Source organism: Talpa europaea (genome assembly GCF_964194135.1).
Source record: "Talpa europaea genome assembly, chromosome: 14".
Lineage (NCBI taxonomy): Eukaryota > Metazoa > Chordata > Mammalia > Eulipotyphla > Talpidae > Talpa > Talpa europaea.
In genome coordinates, this window is record NC_140082.1 from 35,703,636 (window position 1) to 35,722,112 (window position 18,477).

General features: G+C 41.2%; 1 protein-coding gene across 1 annotated transcript; it reads right to left on the reverse strand.

Annotated features, from left to right (window-relative positions):
* Positions 1–944: 944 nt before the first annotated feature.
* On the reverse strand, positions 945–17,890 carry LOC311183717 (aldo-keto reductase family 1 member C15-like; the record flags this gene model as incomplete). The annotated part of the gene is made up of 9 exons (XM_084253292.1): positions 945–1,042; positions 2,787–2,869; positions 4,035–4,200; positions 5,367–5,476; positions 8,599–8,721; positions 9,136–9,213; positions 10,122–10,238; positions 11,936–12,103; positions 17,804–17,890. 9 exons carry the CDS (start codon positions 17,888–17,890, stop codon positions 1,000–1,002), a joined length of 975 nt encoding a protein of 324 aa, XP_084109418.1. The 3' UTR covers positions 945–999.
* Positions 17,891–18,477: the final 587 nt, after the last annotated feature.

An 18,477-nucleotide genomic window follows, 5' to 3' on the forward strand; every position in this document is an offset into this window, starting at 1 on the left:
CTATGAAGCAATCCACAGCCTCTGCAGCATAAGTTCAATCCCCAGCCCATCAGGGATCAACCCACATGGTGCAGCAGACCTCTCCTGTCTCGCCCGCTGTTCCCCTCAGCAGTGTATTTCAGTCAGTCTGCCTGTTCTGTTTCCCACTCTGTCTCTGGTGAATTCTTTTACCCCCCGCATCTCTGGCCTGTACCCCAGCTCTTGTATGCATAAATAAATAAATCTTTAAAAAATCATACAGAAATGAACATTTTTTTTTAATAATTTAAATATATTAAAAAAAAGTCAGACAGAGTAACAAGTTTTGTCAGGGTGAGGTAAAGCTTTAGTCAGGCTGATGCATAGCTTTACTAAGGCCATTTTAGACAGGTATAGGTAAAGCTAGGTCAGGTTTAAAAGAGCTTTAGGCAGATAAGGGATGTTCAATAAAGTTTTGCTGAATGAATAAATTAATGAGTGGCAAAATATATAAGAATGAATCAAAAATGTAGGCATATAACATAAAAATTCAATAAATCAATGAGATACACTGCTTTACAACAAGCAACTATAATACTGGAATCTCTGAATACTATTTGATTGCTTGGGAAAATAATTATGCAAGGGAGGGATAAAGCTTGCAATCTGAAGATTATTCCAATTTTGTAAATAAACACGCATTTGTATAGAAAAATCATGAAGGAAAATACAACAAAACTTGTTTTTTTAACTTAACTAGCTAATTATAAGTTATTTTTATTCTGTATCCTTTTCCTTATAATTTCTGTTATGTTTTATAACATGTATGCCCTATTTTTATAATTAGGAAAAAGAAACATCTTTGTTTTGAAGTCTTTATTATTTCATAATAAGAAAAAACAGAAAAGGCAAACAGCCTGAAAACTACAGACACTGGTTTTAATCACCCCTCCACCACTACCCCCCCTCCCCTTAGAGAATTCGTCTCCACACCTCTAAAATCAAGAAACTCTGGTAGTACTCGCGATGGACAACTCGTGCTCAGTATTCTTCCAAAAATGGGTAGGAAGGATGATCAATAGCACTGGAAAAGAAAAAAGGACATTAATGTGCTGACTGTCTACATACTGTTAAAGTGGCAACTACTCTGAAGAGGCAGCCAGGATGGGCTGCTAGAAACTCTAAATTTAAAACAACAACCCTACTTCTTAATCAACATACCATGTGGGCTCCTGACCATATGCAACTCCCACTCTACATGCTCTCCAATCCCAACTTCCAGGTGACTTAAATGCCAAAGTGATCCACTGTTAGATTTAGATGCCAATTTACAGGAGGGTGTAAGAACCTTGGCTAAAACTGTGTGGTCATTTCAGCCTCCGGGGCAGCTTTTGCCCTAGGTAATGAGGATGAGCACAGCAAGGATTTCGCTCCTCTTTTCCATGCATTCACGCAAGGACCGTGTACTGAGTGTCCCCCACAACACAGGGTTCCTCTGGAAGGGGCTTGCCTTTCATGGAGGAGATAATCTGTGCACCTGAATAGACACACCTACAATGTGAGGACAGTTTCCTTAACGTATAATTTATGAGAATCCTTGATAGTTAGAATCATCACTGTTTTCCTTCACAATCCATGCTCTTGTTTTCCTTTCTAGATTGGTCCTTTTAAATCCAGGTTGACTAAAGAGAGTATCTGAGTGATCCCATGTGCCAGGAACTCTGTTATTGACACAGGACCACAGAGGTAAGTAAACCAGGCATGGAAGGGTGGAAGGAGATCAGATGCTTACACTGAGCAGTCACTTCCCACCTAGTTTTCACTTATGTCTTTTCTCCAGAGTCATGACACAGCATTATTAGAAACAAATAGGAGATTATGAGATTTTTTTGGAACCAGCCTTCATTTGATCTCTAAATGTTTATTCCCCTTATCTCAGGACTCCCTCCCAAACTTCCCTCAGTTGCAATAATTTTCTTTCTGTTCAATCCTAAGCCCTTCCACAGCAGTGGAGACATGGCAGGCTTAGAGAGTGGTCAGAGACAGAGGAGGTCAGGCTCCCCAGAGGACAGTCTCCAGATGGACAGAGGCAGCACCGGAGTCTTAACTCACAGAGGCAGAGAATCCAGAGGATCTTACCTGGGTATGTGCCCCTGGGGATGCATCACAAACAAGCCAGGAATGATTAACTTCATGATCTAATTATAACCCATTTGGGTGAGGTTACTTGAAGAAATCAATTAGAAGGAATTGATGGTGTCTTGGAAAAAGAGGGTCTGTTCAGGAGAAATGCCACTGGCCCCTGAGGAGGGGCTATGAGAGCGGGGCTACCTATGATGTTCACGGTTCCTGCACACCTGACTTCGGGTGTCCTCATGGCATCTTACAACTATGACATGTAAAATGAATGTAGTCCAGGCCCCCTTCATCATCACATGGTCATTGTTAGTGTAATCATTTCTCCCAAACGTAAAAGAATTAAAGTAGGACATTTACATAGTCTGTGGAAGTGCAGTGGGCAGGGGATGGACCTCTCTGTGTAATGATCACATCTGGCCTGAGTGAAGACCCTAAGCACAGGTGTTAGGGGCATAAAAGCAGTGAACTCATGGTGATATGAACTTCAGCAATTTCATCTACGGTTCTCAATCCAATCTCTGATGGGTCAGTCAGCGCCCCGGAGTAAGCCTCTAGTCTGAGGACCTCGGGGAGCTCTGCTTTATTTTTCTGCTGGAAATCAGCCCTGTCTCTCTGACCTAGGGAAGCAGCTCCTCTGCTCATCTTCAGATTCAGAAACTACATCTGGAAACAGCCTACGAGTCACTTACAAACGAAACTCAATATATCGAAAATTTCTGTTGATGCCATCAATTGCCTTCATGTCTTCTGGAGTCAGTTTAAAGTCAAAAATCTAAAAGGAAAGAAAGAATCTCATTAAGCTCTCCCACAGGAAATCGTCTTCATTCTGGGTACCTGAGGACTTTGCAGTGGGATGGAAAGCTTTTCTTCTCCCGCCATCCTTAGAATCTGACACCTTGAGCATAAGCAAGCATTGGCAGAAAGAGCACCCCCCAGTAAAGGCCTCTCCATGAATGGGTTGATCTCAGGAAGAAGCACCCCCTAAATCGCAGGTCATTCTCAGTGCCTGTCTATACCACCCCCCAAACACTTGCTCTTCCTGGGTATGTTTACTCCTCCCTCTTCAAGGAAAGTCTTTCTGATGATCTTTAAAGCATTTATACATTGTACATTCACAGAGATTTTCTTTTTGAATAATGTCTCTCTCAAGTCAGTCCAGATTTGCTTTTGATGATAAATAGCTCCTAATGCAATGTCCATTAAGAGGGAAACTGACAGGTCTTTGGTAAGAAATATGGAGAGAAGCTCATTATTTCATCCAGGGGCCAATTTCAGGGAAAACCCAGCACCTGTATCTGTCTGTCAGGTTTGCTAGACTGATCAAAGGGACCACGAGATACATGAGGGAGGATTTAGGAAAAAAATTTTAAGCATTTGCTAATTTAGAGACTAATATTTTATTGCTAGATTGCAATCTGTAGGAACATGGCTGGGGAAAAAGTGATGCCTACATAAGGGTCTCAGAGTGTGGAGAGCCCACTGCTATATGCACAAGCAATTTTACTTTAATAGGGAAAAAAGCTCACTAAGATAACCATGTTAAGAAAATTGGTGGACAATAAAGAATCCTGATAGTTCACAAAGCTGCCAATCTGACGTGGTTTGATATTGAAGTATATTTAAGAATTCCCCAGGGAGAATAGGTGAAAGACGAAGCAAAGTTTTCTCCTCCTCTGCATGGTAGGACTGCTAAAACTGATGATGGAGGTGAAATATGCTCACCATTACACAACCAGGAACTGGCAAAGCTCAGGACTTTGAGACTCTGAATCTCATGTCATACTTATCACAGGGATCAGTCATTTCCACCCTTCAAGCCACACACCCACGAGGTCAGGAGAGGAGAGGAAATGGATGAATGCAGGTTTATGCAGCAATGCAGGATGATTGCCTCCAACACAGCACCCTCATTCTGGGGGACAATGATTGTCCTGTACCTGCGAGTTCTCTTTGATTCTCTTCTCATTGAAGCTCTTGGCCAGCACGACCACCCCCCGCTGAAGCTGGTAGCGCAGGGCGACCTGGGCTGTGGTGCGATTATGTTTCTTGGCAATGGCAGTCAGGACAGGATCCTGCAGTGTTTGTGGACTGTTCTGTTGCACCCTGAAAACAAAAACCAAAAAACAAAAATTTGAAAGGTCTCCCCTGAAAATTTAGAGTGTTCTCTCCCTTTTCCCCAAACTTTGGGACACTTTAACAAAGAAGGTACAATCATAAGACAGTGTTTGGCGAACATTCAGAAAGATACATTCCTATCTGCACCAAACTGAAAAACCAAAACATTTACATCAATGGGCAAATAGAGAAAAAATTGTGTCCATACACTGAAATATTCCTTACCAACCCAATGAATCAGTATCTGGAATGACATGGGCAAATATCAAAGACAATACACTGAGTAAATGAAGCTGGACACAAGAGTATAATCTCTATGACTCATTTTATACGTGAACTACTAGAACATATCAAAGTGATGTAAGTTGAAAAAGAAATCAGAAAAATGGTTACCTTGTGGTAAGGGAGACGAGAAGGAACACAAAAGAACAACTTTGGGAGACAGAAAGGTTCTATCTACTGGGGTTTGCATTAAGCAGGACATCCATTTGTTAAGACTGAACAGCTATGACTTATGCATAACAAGTTGTATGGAATTTACCATAGAGTCACATTTTATTTGGAGAGGTTTGGAGTAGATGGATGTGCAGATGAAACCAGCATGAAAGAATGGTGGTGTAGGGTAAATGGTTTTTCAGGCTTTTCTGCCCTCCCACCATTAGGATTGTCCTGCCTTATTTACTTCTGTGTGCCATGGGAGGAGTATTGAGAGAGACCGCAAGAGAGAAGCAGAAGCAGGAAAGAAGCAGGAGAGAGAAGCGTTCTCCCCCAAAGAAGCCAGAGAAGCCCAGAGTGAAAACTTGCCAGGGGCTTGGAGTCCTGCCGGCCTCCTGGCCCCCCGGCATCCCTACCTGTGGTGTATCTGGTCACTGCTCTACCTGTAACAGCTCAATAAAAGCCTGTTAAAGCCACCGAGGGCTCCAAGACTCTTCCTTTACCCGGTCTGCTCAGCTCCTAAAACCTGCCCTGTGATCATCCTGCCTCTACAGGTGGTGACCATGAAGGCTCGGGAAGGCATGTGGGATTCACCACACTACTATGCTTACTTTCTGATGTTTGAAGTATACCTAATATAATGCCCAAACTTAATTTTTGAAAACTGAGTAATCATCAACAGAATAGCTGCCATAGGTGAACTCTGATATTCTCATTACCATTTTGGGTCTCTATGGGACCCCAAGGCACTGTAGGCAACTAGAACAATGTCCTTGGACTTGCAGAACTCCAGCAGCTTGCTCTGGTTGAGATAAGGATGACACTCCACCTGTAAGTTGCAAAGACCAAGATATCAGAAACATAAGCACTAACAGGTAGAACTGAAAATACTTCAAAGAATATCTAATACTACATTAATATATGCATGATTTTTTTCAGATTGGCAATTTCCCCCATGAGCCTTCTAAACTACCTTTAAGTGCCATCAGTTTTCAGATTGATGAGACAGTTTTCTTCTTGTTTTTGTAAAATGATTAAGAATGTTATGCCTAGGTTGTGATCTCTAACAACCACTTCCTATGGAAAGAAACCAAGATTACTTAGAGAAATGGTTGATTCCAGTACTGGGCACAAAATCTACATCATCTTATATTCTACAAAACAACGAAGACAGGGAAGATGATGAGTTAAGTCAAAGGTTTGGAACTCACTGGAAGACTCTCCTGAGGACCAAACTATAACAGTTTGATCATAGGATAGTACCTACAGTGGATGGGACAACTTCATAGGTGTTCAAATTCATGAATTCACAACGACCCAATTGAATATATGTGATCACATCCATCTTTAGATCCAAACTCCAATTTACAGGAAGTATAAATGACCACATAATTGTCCTACTGTATCACTGGGATCAATCAGTAAAATAAACGTTGTGCAGAAAATTAAAGGAGAAAACATAAACTTATTTCACAAATGAGTGAGTGAGTGAATGAGTGAGTGAGTGAGGAGAAAAGAGAAGCAACTGAAAGAGTTGAGGAAGCACTAAGAGTAGGAAAGGAAAGAGAAAGGGATGAAGAGAGAGAAAGGGGAAGAATATCATTTGAGTAAAAGAGATCGAAGAGACATATCAACTAATTGCAATATTTCAATCCCAGTTGGAATAAATCAATTATAAATGATACAATCAAACTTCAACACTCCTTGTATTATTGATATTAAGGAATTATTGATAGAATTTGGGTGGCACAATGGTACTCTGGTTACTTTTAGTTTTTGAATCCGTAGATTTTTAGGACATATGTTAAGTATTGACACTTAATTCTGCCTCAAAATAATCCAGGGATGGGAGTACTAATTGTCTTGGATATAAGATAATTGCTGCTTATGTTTGGTAAAAGGGAAGAGGTCATTATAAGTTTTTCTGTACATTTTTAGTTTGAGATTTTACCAAGCAAAAAGATTTCTAAAAGTTACATAAGAAATATTTTTATGGTATTTATAGGAAAAGTACCCATCCATCCAGAATAACAGTAAACAATATACCATCTACTTTCATTTTCCTATGCCTAATTTTAATTATTTTTTCAAGTTATTTTATAACTTTAAACAAATGAGTATTGTTTACATAAATGGTGAATATTATTGACTCACAGTCTTCCTTTATTCCTTTTTTCAATTATTTCTCACTTTTTCAAAATTTCTGTTACCCAGAAGTTGACCCCCCTCTTTATATTAAAGGTCTTTTGATTTCTGCTTGCTCACTGCTTAATTCAGGAAAGTATATGTTGTTCTATTCAATAACACATGAGAAAATTGGCTGCAGGCTTGTGGGAAATATTTGCTTCCATCTTTAGAAATAAACCCAGATATCAATCGTCTTTCTGTCGATCTCTCTCTGTGTCTTTCTCTCTTTCTCTCTCTTTCTCTTTCTCTCAAAGAAGGAGACTTAGCCCAATTGCCAGTGTGAAAGCGTTCTTGCAAACAGGCAGAGCAATGACAAAATATATTGGATCCAAAATCTAATTTTGGGCCTCCCCTGATGGCTCAGCGGGTTGAGCACCGCGTTGTGAAGATGCCCGCAGCCTCTGCAGTGTGGGTTTGATCCTGGCTGACAGGCGAGGGTCCCACATGGCGCAGCAGACCTCTCCTGTCTCCCCGCAGCTCCCCTCAGCAGTGTATTTTAGTAGATCTGCCTGTTCTGCTCCCCGTTCTATCCCTGGTGAATCCTCTCACCCTCCCTAGAATCTGGCCTTTACCCCCATTCTTGTATAAATGAGTAAATAAATCTTTTAAATAAAAACCAAGAAAACAAAATCTAATCTTTCAGCTTCTAAACCAACAAAACTCACACCTTCCATAAGTGAATCAACTTCCTTTCATTTTAATCCAATTTGAATTTAGTTTTGAGTTTGTCACGGCTGAAAGCATCCAATGGAAACAGTAGAATATAATTTGATGATATGCTTATTAAAGTAATATAGCTATAGCCTTTCCATTTTTACTATTAAACTTTATAATATCCCAATATATATCTCCACTATAATGAATTGTGGATATAAAAAAATCTATTATGGGATATTCAAGCCTCTAATTTCATAGACACATAAACTAAAAAACTGGGTTATAATGTTCATATATTTATGTGGTTTTTATATTTTGAGTTATTTTCTATAAATTGGATCCTAGAAAAAAGTAAGACAAAAAGAATATTTAATAGGCTTCCTGCATAAATTTTAAGCTATTTTGTGAATGGACTGCACAACTTCACAAGGCATAGTGTCTGAAAATTTCAGCATCATTTTTTAAAATATTTTTTTCATCTTATTATCATTTCCTCACTTTATATGCCTTTACCCTCAATCTTTTTCTCTCACCACCATAACAATTCCTCTTAGCTCTCCAATGAGCTCCTCCTGGTGGAATCCAGTAGCTTCTCTGGTCCCTGTTTGCATTGCTGCTCTCAGCAGGATCCAGCCTACAATTCACTCACACTTTCAACTCTTTTTTGACTTCCTGACACCACACTCTCCTCACGTTCCCTCTACTGGTCTAGCAGCTCCTATTCCATCTCCTTGCCAGTGCCTCTTCCCCTGATCCTCACAAGCTGACTCTCCTCCCTCTTCCCATCCTGCTGCGTTTTCCCAGGAGAGCTGATCCACTGCTGTGAGCTCAATTGCCACCCATAAGCAGTGACCCCACAACTGTACATTTGGCCCTGACCCTCCTTGAGCTCCTAACCAACACTATCATTGGCCAAGTCACATCTCTACTGAAAAGTCTCAGAGGAAACGCGAAGCTCCTGCTGAAGAATCCAGATAGTACTACCCCCACTGCACTCACCCTGTTTCTTCTTTGGCATTTCCTGTTGCAGTCAAAGCCAGAAATTTGGGGGATGTTTTCAAGGAGAAGGTGGAAGATCAAGGAGCCCCTGGAGGCCCGCGGGCTCACCTGGTTGCACACTGGCTTGTGCTTGAGCCCTGGCTTGTTCAGGATCATCTCCAGCTGTTTGTGATTGAAATTGGAAACCCCGATGGACTTGGTTAAACCTGCATCTTTACACTTCTCTAGGGCCTAGGGAGGAAGCAAGTGTGTGGTCAACATTTAGCATAGTTTGGTCACTTCATTTGACACTGACCTTTTAAAAGCTGCAAATTTGTTGACACATATGTAATAATGTCTAGACTAGTTTATGATCCGAATGCATTCATTCCTAATGTACTTTATTGCTATGCACTGGTAACTGTCTCCTTGAGTCTGTTACCTGTACATCCAGACAATAAAAAGACTTAAGATGCTTTCAAATTCCTCCCTCATCACTTTTTGAGGTGCCTATTTTGCTGTAAAGCATATAATAATTCTTTAACAAATTACATCATAATCAAGGACAAAGAGAAATCCTTGGGATTTCCCATGTGACTCCCTATTTGTTCACTTTCACTGTTCACTTTCAGTGGCCCACTGCCTCTCTGGTGTCTGCATACTTACCTCCCATGTGCCAAGCAGGTCCACTATCTCTGTCATAACTTTTCCACTGGCATCCTTTGGCAGAAGCTCTTCCCCAGGCTGGCATACAGAGAGAAGAGAGGATGACATACATTTTTTCGAATGAATGACATTCCTGATGCTTAGGAGTTTGGCCACACAAACTTCAGGAGGCTGTAATTTCTAATCAAGTTGTGTGTGTGTTTGTGTGTGTGTGTGTGTGCGTGTTGTGTAAGAGATGACATGGGAGTAAGAAAATTCAGAATCATCAAAAGTCTGTAACAAAAATATTTACCTTGCTTTACACACACCCCCTGAAACTTCATTAGAATGAGTTCTCCTGCAGTTGAATTTGATTTTATTTCACAAGGAAAGACGCGTTGGGATGCCAGGGTCTCCCTTTATTAATCAATGTGTTTTAGCTTCAGTTTATGATAATCAAGCTCAGAGATAGTGTGGGTACCAGATATGCTCAGCAAACATACATGGTGAAGAGACCTTGGACCAGTGAATCCCTAAAGCGCCCAATTGTGTGATATGGATCGGTCTGTGGTTCCTACTCTGGATATGAGAGGTCCATATTGTGGGGAGGGGTGACCTATCCCTTAAAATATGAGGACTTCCTATTGTACCTCTGGTATGTGTTGTCATTCAATATTCTTGAGGAATCTAATCACTAAGGGATTACAAATAGGAGCACATCATTTAAACATATGAAATTTCCTCAAGTCAATGAGTTGAAAGCAATGAAATAATGAAATCTTCAAATTTCAATCCTCTAACTTATGGGAGATGGAAGTAAAAAAAATCTTGAGGCTGAGGTGACTCAACTGTCAAGGGGAGCCATAAATCATCTAGCAACTCTACCTACCTTTCTCAAAAACACCTCTTTCACTATGAAACCCCCCCCCAAATCAAGCCTAATGAGATCATGAAACTATAGCAGTTATGAAAAGTCTTGGGAATAACAAGGAAAAACAAAAGCTGACCTTCAGAGCAACTGGTGTATGAATAATATAGAGATCTACATAATCTAGTTGAAGTTTCTTCAATGAGATTTCCAGGGCCGGTCGAACCAAGTCAGGTCGAAGGAAAGTACACCAAAGCTGCAGTGATCAAAAAAAATTAAAAAATGACTTAGGGTTCCACACATCTGAGGAAGCAAAATATAAACATGAATATGCAGAAACTCTATTTATGAGGTCAGGAAGCTAAAAAGAGAGTGCCCATGCTTGTGAAAACCAGCCAACCACAGGACCCAACAGACCTTGCATCTCCTACAGGAGGTGATGTTGTTCCATGTCTGGGGTGGGGGAGGTCAGGGAGGCAAGGAGATAGATGTCTTCCAGAGGTTGTAAAGCAGATAAACTAATTTTGTTGTTGGAATAATTCATTGCTTTCTTTTTTAAGTCAATGAAAAATTGAGAAATGGGTAACATTGCTTTGGTGGTCAAATAAGAAACACTGGGGCTAAATTTATGCTACTTAATATAAATGAGGTTCCAAAAGAGAACAGAAATTTATTTGAGTGACCTTAGGAAAACTGTGTATAAAACTTAGATGCACAAAAAAGTAGTGAAATGTTTCAAGAATTGAAAAAGACACTATGAAAGAGAGTCGAGAAAGGCTAGGCAAGTGAAAATGGAATTCCCTATACTATATAATAAATGCCTGAAAATGCTCTAGCTTTGCGGTCCACATTCTTTTTTTTTTTTAAGATTTATTTATTTATTTATACAAGCACTGAGTACAGTCAGAAGCATGGGAAGGTGAGAGAATTCACCAGAGCCAGAGCGGGAAGCAGAAAAGGCAGAAGGAACAAAGTACACTGCTGAGGGGAGCAGTGGGTGTGGCAGGGGAGGTCTGCACGCCATATGGGACCCTTGCGGGTGGCTTGGTTTTGAACCAGTGCTGCAGAGGCTGCAGGCAGCTTCGCAGCCCAGCACTCAACCGCTGCGCCACCAGGGGAGGCCCCAGTCCACATTCTAAAACAAGTTATCATTGATGTTGACATGCAGAGAAATATCAATTCTCTTTAGGTAAGTCAGTAGCAGAGTCTTTCACCTAATTTCAATGAACTCAACGCTGATTTTTGGAAAAAAGCATTTCCTGGTCAGCATCTGTTTTATGAATAATATGTCAACCCCAAATTATGCTCAGTGAAATAAGCCAGAAGGAAAAAGAAAAATATCGGATGGTTTCACTTATAGCAGGAATATAGGGGAACCAAATAAGACATCAGGGTAAAAAATAATAATAATAACAGTACAAAACACAACAAAGCAAAAACAGACAATTATAAGCCAGAGACATCCTGCAGGGGAGGAGGAGGGAGAGGGATCAGAGGGAGGGAGGGAGGAGCACAGGGGGCTGAGGTGATGGTGCACGGGTGCATTGGGGAAGGAAACTCTATGGAGACTACACCTGAGGGGGTGGCGGGAAGCAAATATTGTTTAAAAATGAACAATAATGTAAAAATAATTAATAAAAAAAGTATGCTAACCCCACTTGAATACGTCCTGAGAGTCTGCTGATGAGTAAAACTATGTTCCCACAGTGGATCAGTAAATCATGGGACAGATAAAGAAGGTTAAGTGCTGTTACTTGTGCTTTACATATGATTGCTGACTGCTGTTCAGAGAGGTTGATCAGCTGTCTTACATTTAACACACTTCAGAGGAAAGCAAGCTTTCCATTTTTCTCTTTCTAAAATTTAGTTGAACAGTGATAAGAGTTAAATTAATACAAGATCATAGGTTGTTTCCCCCCCCAAAAAAAAAAAATAACAGGGACCTCTTGTCACCTTGGAAGTGTAGAATATGTCCTCTCTCTTCACAGTACCATCAGCGATCTTCTCTCGAATGGCCTGTCCCACTTCCTCCTCATTCAGGTACATGAACGCGGAATCAATGTGACGGAAGCCTACATCAATAGCCACTTTGGTGGCTTCTAAAGCCTTGCTTTTAGGAACCTATAAAATATGAATAAGGATTGGTAATCTGCCCAACTCAGAGAAAAGCAATTTATTTCCTTAACAACATTTTTCACTGTTTCTACAAGTCTCCTGCACCTGTGTTTGATGACACAAGTTTTGGTAACAAACCTATATTACGTGGCATAGACTAAACTCCAATACAACCTGTAATCTGAAATGAATTCACGAGAAATTGTTCACCAGGAACATGCAAAATGAGTCAAACTCAACAAAAACTTTGTTGTAAGGAAATAATTAACAGGAAGACCTTTGGCACTTGGAGGAAATGTCTAAAGATATAAATGTTGATGTAGACATAGATTTAGAGATAGACATGGATGTAGATATAGACGGAAACATCTATTTTTGGCTATTAATTGGAAATGAGCCATCCATCTTTGCTCCAGTTTCTACTCAGTTGGGCTCTTAGAGTAATTTATGATTTTTTAAAATATATATTATTATTATTTTAAGATTGATTTATTTATACAAGCACTGGGTACAGTCAGAAGCGCGGGAGGGTGAGAGAATTCACCAGAGCCAGAGCAGGGAGCAGAACAGGCAGAAGGACCAAAGTACACTGCTGAGGGGAGCAGTGGGTGTGGCAGGAGAGGTCTGCGTGCCATGTGGGACCCTTGCCAGGCAGCCGGGGATCAAACCGGCGCTGCAGAGGCTGTGAGCATCTTCGCAGCCCAGGGCTCAACCGCTGCGCCACCAGGGAGGCCCTAATTTATGATTTTTTAAAAAAATCTGTCATTCCCTTAAATCTCTCATTAAACATTTATGCAACAAACATTCATTAACTACCTGTGGTCTGTCTGACATTGTGCTAAACCTTGATGCCCTGGGGATTCCACCAATAACAAAAGAGACCCAGGTAAAACTCCTAGAAATAAACATGGGGGTACGCTTCTTGACGTCGATAGTCGGAAAGAGATTTGACGCCAAAAGCAAATGGGACTAAGTCAGAATCAAAAGTCTCTGTATCCTCAGAGGAAACCATCAATAAAGTGAAAGTTTACCTATGGAATGGGAAAAAATACTCAAAAAACACATACTTACTGACAAGGGAGTAGTATCCTAAATATACATGAAAGCCATAGAACTCAACAGCAATCAATCATACATTTTAGGATGTCTCTCATCAAAAAGATAAGAACTACAAATGCTAAGAAGGACGTGAAAAGAGAGAAATCCATCCCTTGTTGCTGGGTATATAAATTGGTACAGTCACTATGGAACATACTACAGAGGTTCCTCAAGATGTTAAAAATAAAGCTAACATATGGTGAGATAATTCCACTTTTATTCATCATCTCAAAGAGATATCAGTTTTCCTATGTTCATTTCAGCATCATTAATAGCCAAGGCTTGAAAACACCCTATGATTTCATTGCTACATAAGGTGGAAGATGTGAGTGCTGGGGTGGGAGGAATGGGTAGCAGGGTCAAATTGGATGATGATAGAGTCATTATAACATGGGAACAACTGGAATGTCAGAATGTTGAAATGCTCTTTATTTTTTTTATATATATAATAAATTTTATTTTTATATTCCCCATGCAATTGCAACCCCCTTATTTTGACCCCAATCCCTCCCCTCCCGCCCCCCCACCCCCCATAGAGTGTCTCTGGTTCATAGTTTTTTGTTGATTTTGATTTTCACTTTCTTATAGTTATTCTTTTTCCTGGTCCCTCATTTAAGTTTTCTAGATTCCTGCTATGAGTGAGACCATCCAGTATTTTTCTTTTTCTTTCTGGCTTATTTCGCTGAGCATGATCCCTTCCAGCGCCATCCATGTTGCTGCAAATTGCATGTGTTTATCTTTTTTGAATACTGAGTAATATTCCATGGTGTATATGTACCACATCTTCTTGATCCAGTCATCTATTTTTGGGCATTTGGGTTGTTTCCAAAGCTTAGCTATTGTAAACAGTGCTGCTATAAACATAGGGGTGCAGGTGCTCTTTGGAATTGATGTTTCTGTGTCCTTTGGGTAAATAAGAAATGCTCTTTAAAGTACAAATTTAAGTACTAACTCAGGAAGAATTACACTGTAAATTCAAGACAGTCTTTCAAGATGTGGTCTATATTTTGAACTGATGACAAATATGTGGCACAATGATCCTAATAGTTACACTATTGGATCCAATAAGCAATGTCTAGAAATACAAGTAGTCTCTTTGAATTAATGTGGATTCCTTTCCAAAAAAATTGCTTGCTTTGGAATTCTTGCCTCAATTTCAACAACTGGAGACTGCTTGTATTTCCAAAAAAATTGCTTGCTTTGGAATCCTTGCTTTTTTGGAAAGGTAAGGGGTTCACAAATAAGGATGTGAGATACAGAGGGTTATCACATTGTTTCCACACTGACCCTTGGGCTTGCATTTCAAGGAATAACTCTGTGAATACAGGTAAAACGTGCTTCAGAGTCATTCCTCCAAGATACAAAACATCTGGGATATTCATAATAAATCCAATCAGTTATTCATTAAGGGCCTTTCCTGGAGGCTTGCATTAATCCACTGGCATGCAGGCAAGCAGATGCACACACTGGCACCTGGGAGTCAGGCTAAGCCCAGGAGAGGTCAAGGTGAGGGAGTAGGACACCAATCCCACCAGTCATATCCTCCCATCTTGATCCCCAGTGTCTACCTGGGGAATCTCTGCTGCCTGTTTGCTCATCTTCAGGATCTCCCAAATGAAAGATCCTGATTCTAGGGGGAAGCTTCTAGTAGACGAACAGGATGCTTCCCACACAACCTGATGCCACCTACTGGTTTGGGCTGCTTTCTGCCAGTGGATCTGGAGTTAAAAAGGAATTACTAGACTGGTCTGGCCATGGCAATTGATTCCATTTTTGAGAAGTAGAGAGAGTAGCCTCCGTATAATGGTGGCAGAGAGGAGTATGTCAGGAATTAGGGGAAGTTACTGGGGCAATGGTTGGTACCAGGAAGTCACCTGGTACTCGCTGTGAACAGACAATTTTAGCAATGACCGTTAATGAGGACATAGTGACCAGGGACTCAGATCCCTAAGGCTTTACCCCATTAGGCAAGCCACTTGGACCAGCACAGTGGTGGCTGAGGCCAGCTGTGATGTGGAATGACTGGCAGAGGGGACAAGGAATGTTAGAATGGTCTCGGACCCATCTGGAGCAGTGGGGAGTGTTCCCTATTTATGACTTGGTGATATGTTGTAGTATAGATAAATGGATAGATATATTTTAATGACAATACCATGAATAACTTTTAAATCTTTTTTTTTTTTTTTTTTTTTTTGCAGAAGAGGTATAAATTAATTTCCCTTTCCCTTAGGGAAAAACTAGAACCCCTCTGCTTTAATTCCACTAATTACACCAGTCAATTTTCCCTCCTGCTGTTGTCCTTCATGCCTCCTGTTTCATATACTGGGCTATGTGAGGCTGTCCCTTGCCAGCTTTAGAACTTCTGTGAAGGGACAAAGGTGGAGCCAGGCCTCTCCTGCTTGAATTGAGCCAGTTCCACTCTGCATTAGAATGCCTGTCCCTGACTTCAAACCTTGCTTAAGCTCAACACACCTCCTCCTGAAGCCTTCCCGGAAAACTCCACATTGGCCCCCCTCTGTCTGAATAACTCATCTTCTGCTGGCATATACTGCAATAATATTGAGCACTGTTATACAGCTTAGCAACCAGGCAAAAGTGCCTTTATCTAGTCTTCAAGGCCCTGGAGAAGTAGAACATTCTTTTATTCAAACTCCTACTATTGCTAGAATAAATTTTAACAACATTGTAGAAACTTGATCATGTCTGTCAAATTAGCAACTGATTTGTTAATTAATGATGACATGTTCTAACTGGATTTTTTTTGATAGCCATGTCCATAAGATCAAAAGTTTCATTACTCTTTCTGCCCGCCACATCAAACACTGGTAAACTTAATCTGATATTTATCTCAGCCTTTGAAGTGACAAAGATCCACACACTATTTGCACACCCAGGGGGTTACAGGAGGCTGACCCTGGGTCAGTGTTGGCACATCTGTGAAATTCTGAGCACAAGACACTGGGGCAAGTTTTAGGAAAACTTTAGCCAGAGCAGTATATACAAAGGCAGAAGCCCAGAGAGCTAATTCTTGCTCACCAAACAAGCAGCTTCCACAATATTCTCCCTTACCAACCTGGCCAGGGAGTGAACAAAGTCAACACAACATTTACAAAGCCTCTCTCAAATTTCAAAGCCTAAATCTGAGCTGCTGAACCCTCTTGTTTGCCAGAAAACACACTAGACTGGACAAAAGAGGTGACACCCACAGCTGCAGGGAAGTGCTGCTCGTTCCACACGACCTATACAGATATGTCCCCTGGATGGGGGAGGCACTTTAGAGAAAGAACTCAGACTAGGATATAAAAAGAGGCTTTAATTTTATTTCCTACCTTTTTACTATATTAAACAAATGCACAGTTCTTGTAACTGAGGGGATTATGGGATATTCTTTTCTTGTCTCTGGCACTGGTCTGTCTTTAGCAACAGTGAGAAAGGTTGGAGGTGACATTTAAGGCATACCTGGTGCTTAAGCTATGAGAGATACAATGGATAATGAGGTCATTGAAAAAAAAAAAATCTGGCCCTCTCTGACAGTTACTGATGACTCATGCCATAGACTTTTCAAGGTAGAGGGGTCTGGGCTGCGCTATTATGGGCCAATCATTCCACACGTCCCAAAGCTCCCCCTACTTGCTGTACCACAACGAGACACCTAGCGCAGTGCAGTTAACCTGGGTACCTGTGAGCATAAGACTCAGGAGAAGCACAAGTCTGACCCCACAGTTGCTTTATGCCTCCTGATCTTCCTTTCTATACACCTAACACTTGGAATAAAAGTGGTTCTCCTACCACAAAAGGTGTCAGGATGGAAATGCTCCAGTGACTGCTCCCATCCCCAACAAAACTACAGCAGAGCTGCTAGAAAGCAGTCATGTCCCTCACCCTTCCCTATGCCACTGCCCACCAGCCTGTGTTTCCAACTAAGAGCAGAGAGAGGGGCCTCCCTGGTGGCGCCAGGGGTTCAGCACAGCACTATGAAGCTGTCTACAACCTCTGCAGTACGAGTTTGATCCCTGGCCAGCCAGGGAGCTACCCACATGGCACAGCAGACCTCTCCTGTCTCACCTGCTGTTCCCCTTAGCAGTGTATTTCAGTCAGTCTGCCTGTTCTGTTCCCCACTCTGTCTCTGGTGAATCCTCTCACCTCCTGCACCTCTGGTCTATACCCCAGTTCTTGTATGCATAAATAAATAAATCTTTAAAAAAATTCTATTAAAAAAAAAAGAGCAGAGACACTCTAACTGCTATGGAGGATGAGCTGGAAGAGCGGACTGTGCTCAGATTTCGATGTGAGAAGAAAAAATATTTAGGAAAGTTACTGATGAAGGAAGAAAATGCATGTAAGTATCTAAATTACACGGTCAACACCAACATGTCATGTAACCCAAACAACAGTGATATTTATAATAAACACAATCCACCCACAAATCCACTATCTCTGAATTCCCAGAGTGAGCAGCTGGTTGTTCCATTTAAGTTTAGAGATGGTGACACCGTCCAGGGAGCCCTTCCAAAGCATCTCATTGTGTAAGTCACAGAGACCCTGGCCCGCTGGCAGCCCCCTGAGCCTGTTTGCATTTCATCCTGCAGACCCTGGGGATCCACTTACCGTATCAGGAGCATACGTGCCAAATCCCAGCATTGGCATGAAGTGCCCATCACTCAGTTTCACGGAACTACTCGGTGTGAGGTCCATCACTGGCCACGGTCTGGTTTAGTCTCACCCTCACCCCTCTCCCTTTTCCTAATCAAGAGCCTTCAGTGTTTTTATTTTCTACCAACCACACAAGGTAGGCGGGGCTGGGTTATAGCTGCCAAGGATTTCAAAATGAAGCTGGAAAATTCCACCTACTCACTGCTCATTCTGTCATGACTCTGCAGTTCCCCTACAGGAATGTCATGCAGAAACATGCATCCCTTGGACCATGGCTTTTCTCCTCAGCACAGCTCACCTTGGACTCCTAGGTTTGGTGATCAATTAACCATGTCAACTTGTCCATGATAATTACACCGGACTTTCTCCATGAGATGCAAGAATATCATTAGGTTGATGATTTCTAAACACTAGTTCTGGTTGGTTAGGGTCCTCACCCTTGTTTTGTCCAAAATCCCATCAAAAAGACATTGTCCAGGATTCCTTGAACAAAGCCCAGTGCTTGTTCCCAAGCACACAGGTAACAAAATGACTTGAAAATGCCCTCCCATTGATTTTGCTATCATTTTTCCTGTAATGTGACCCTTGTTCACCTTGTTCCTGTGTCTTGTTTCTTTGAATCTTTTTGG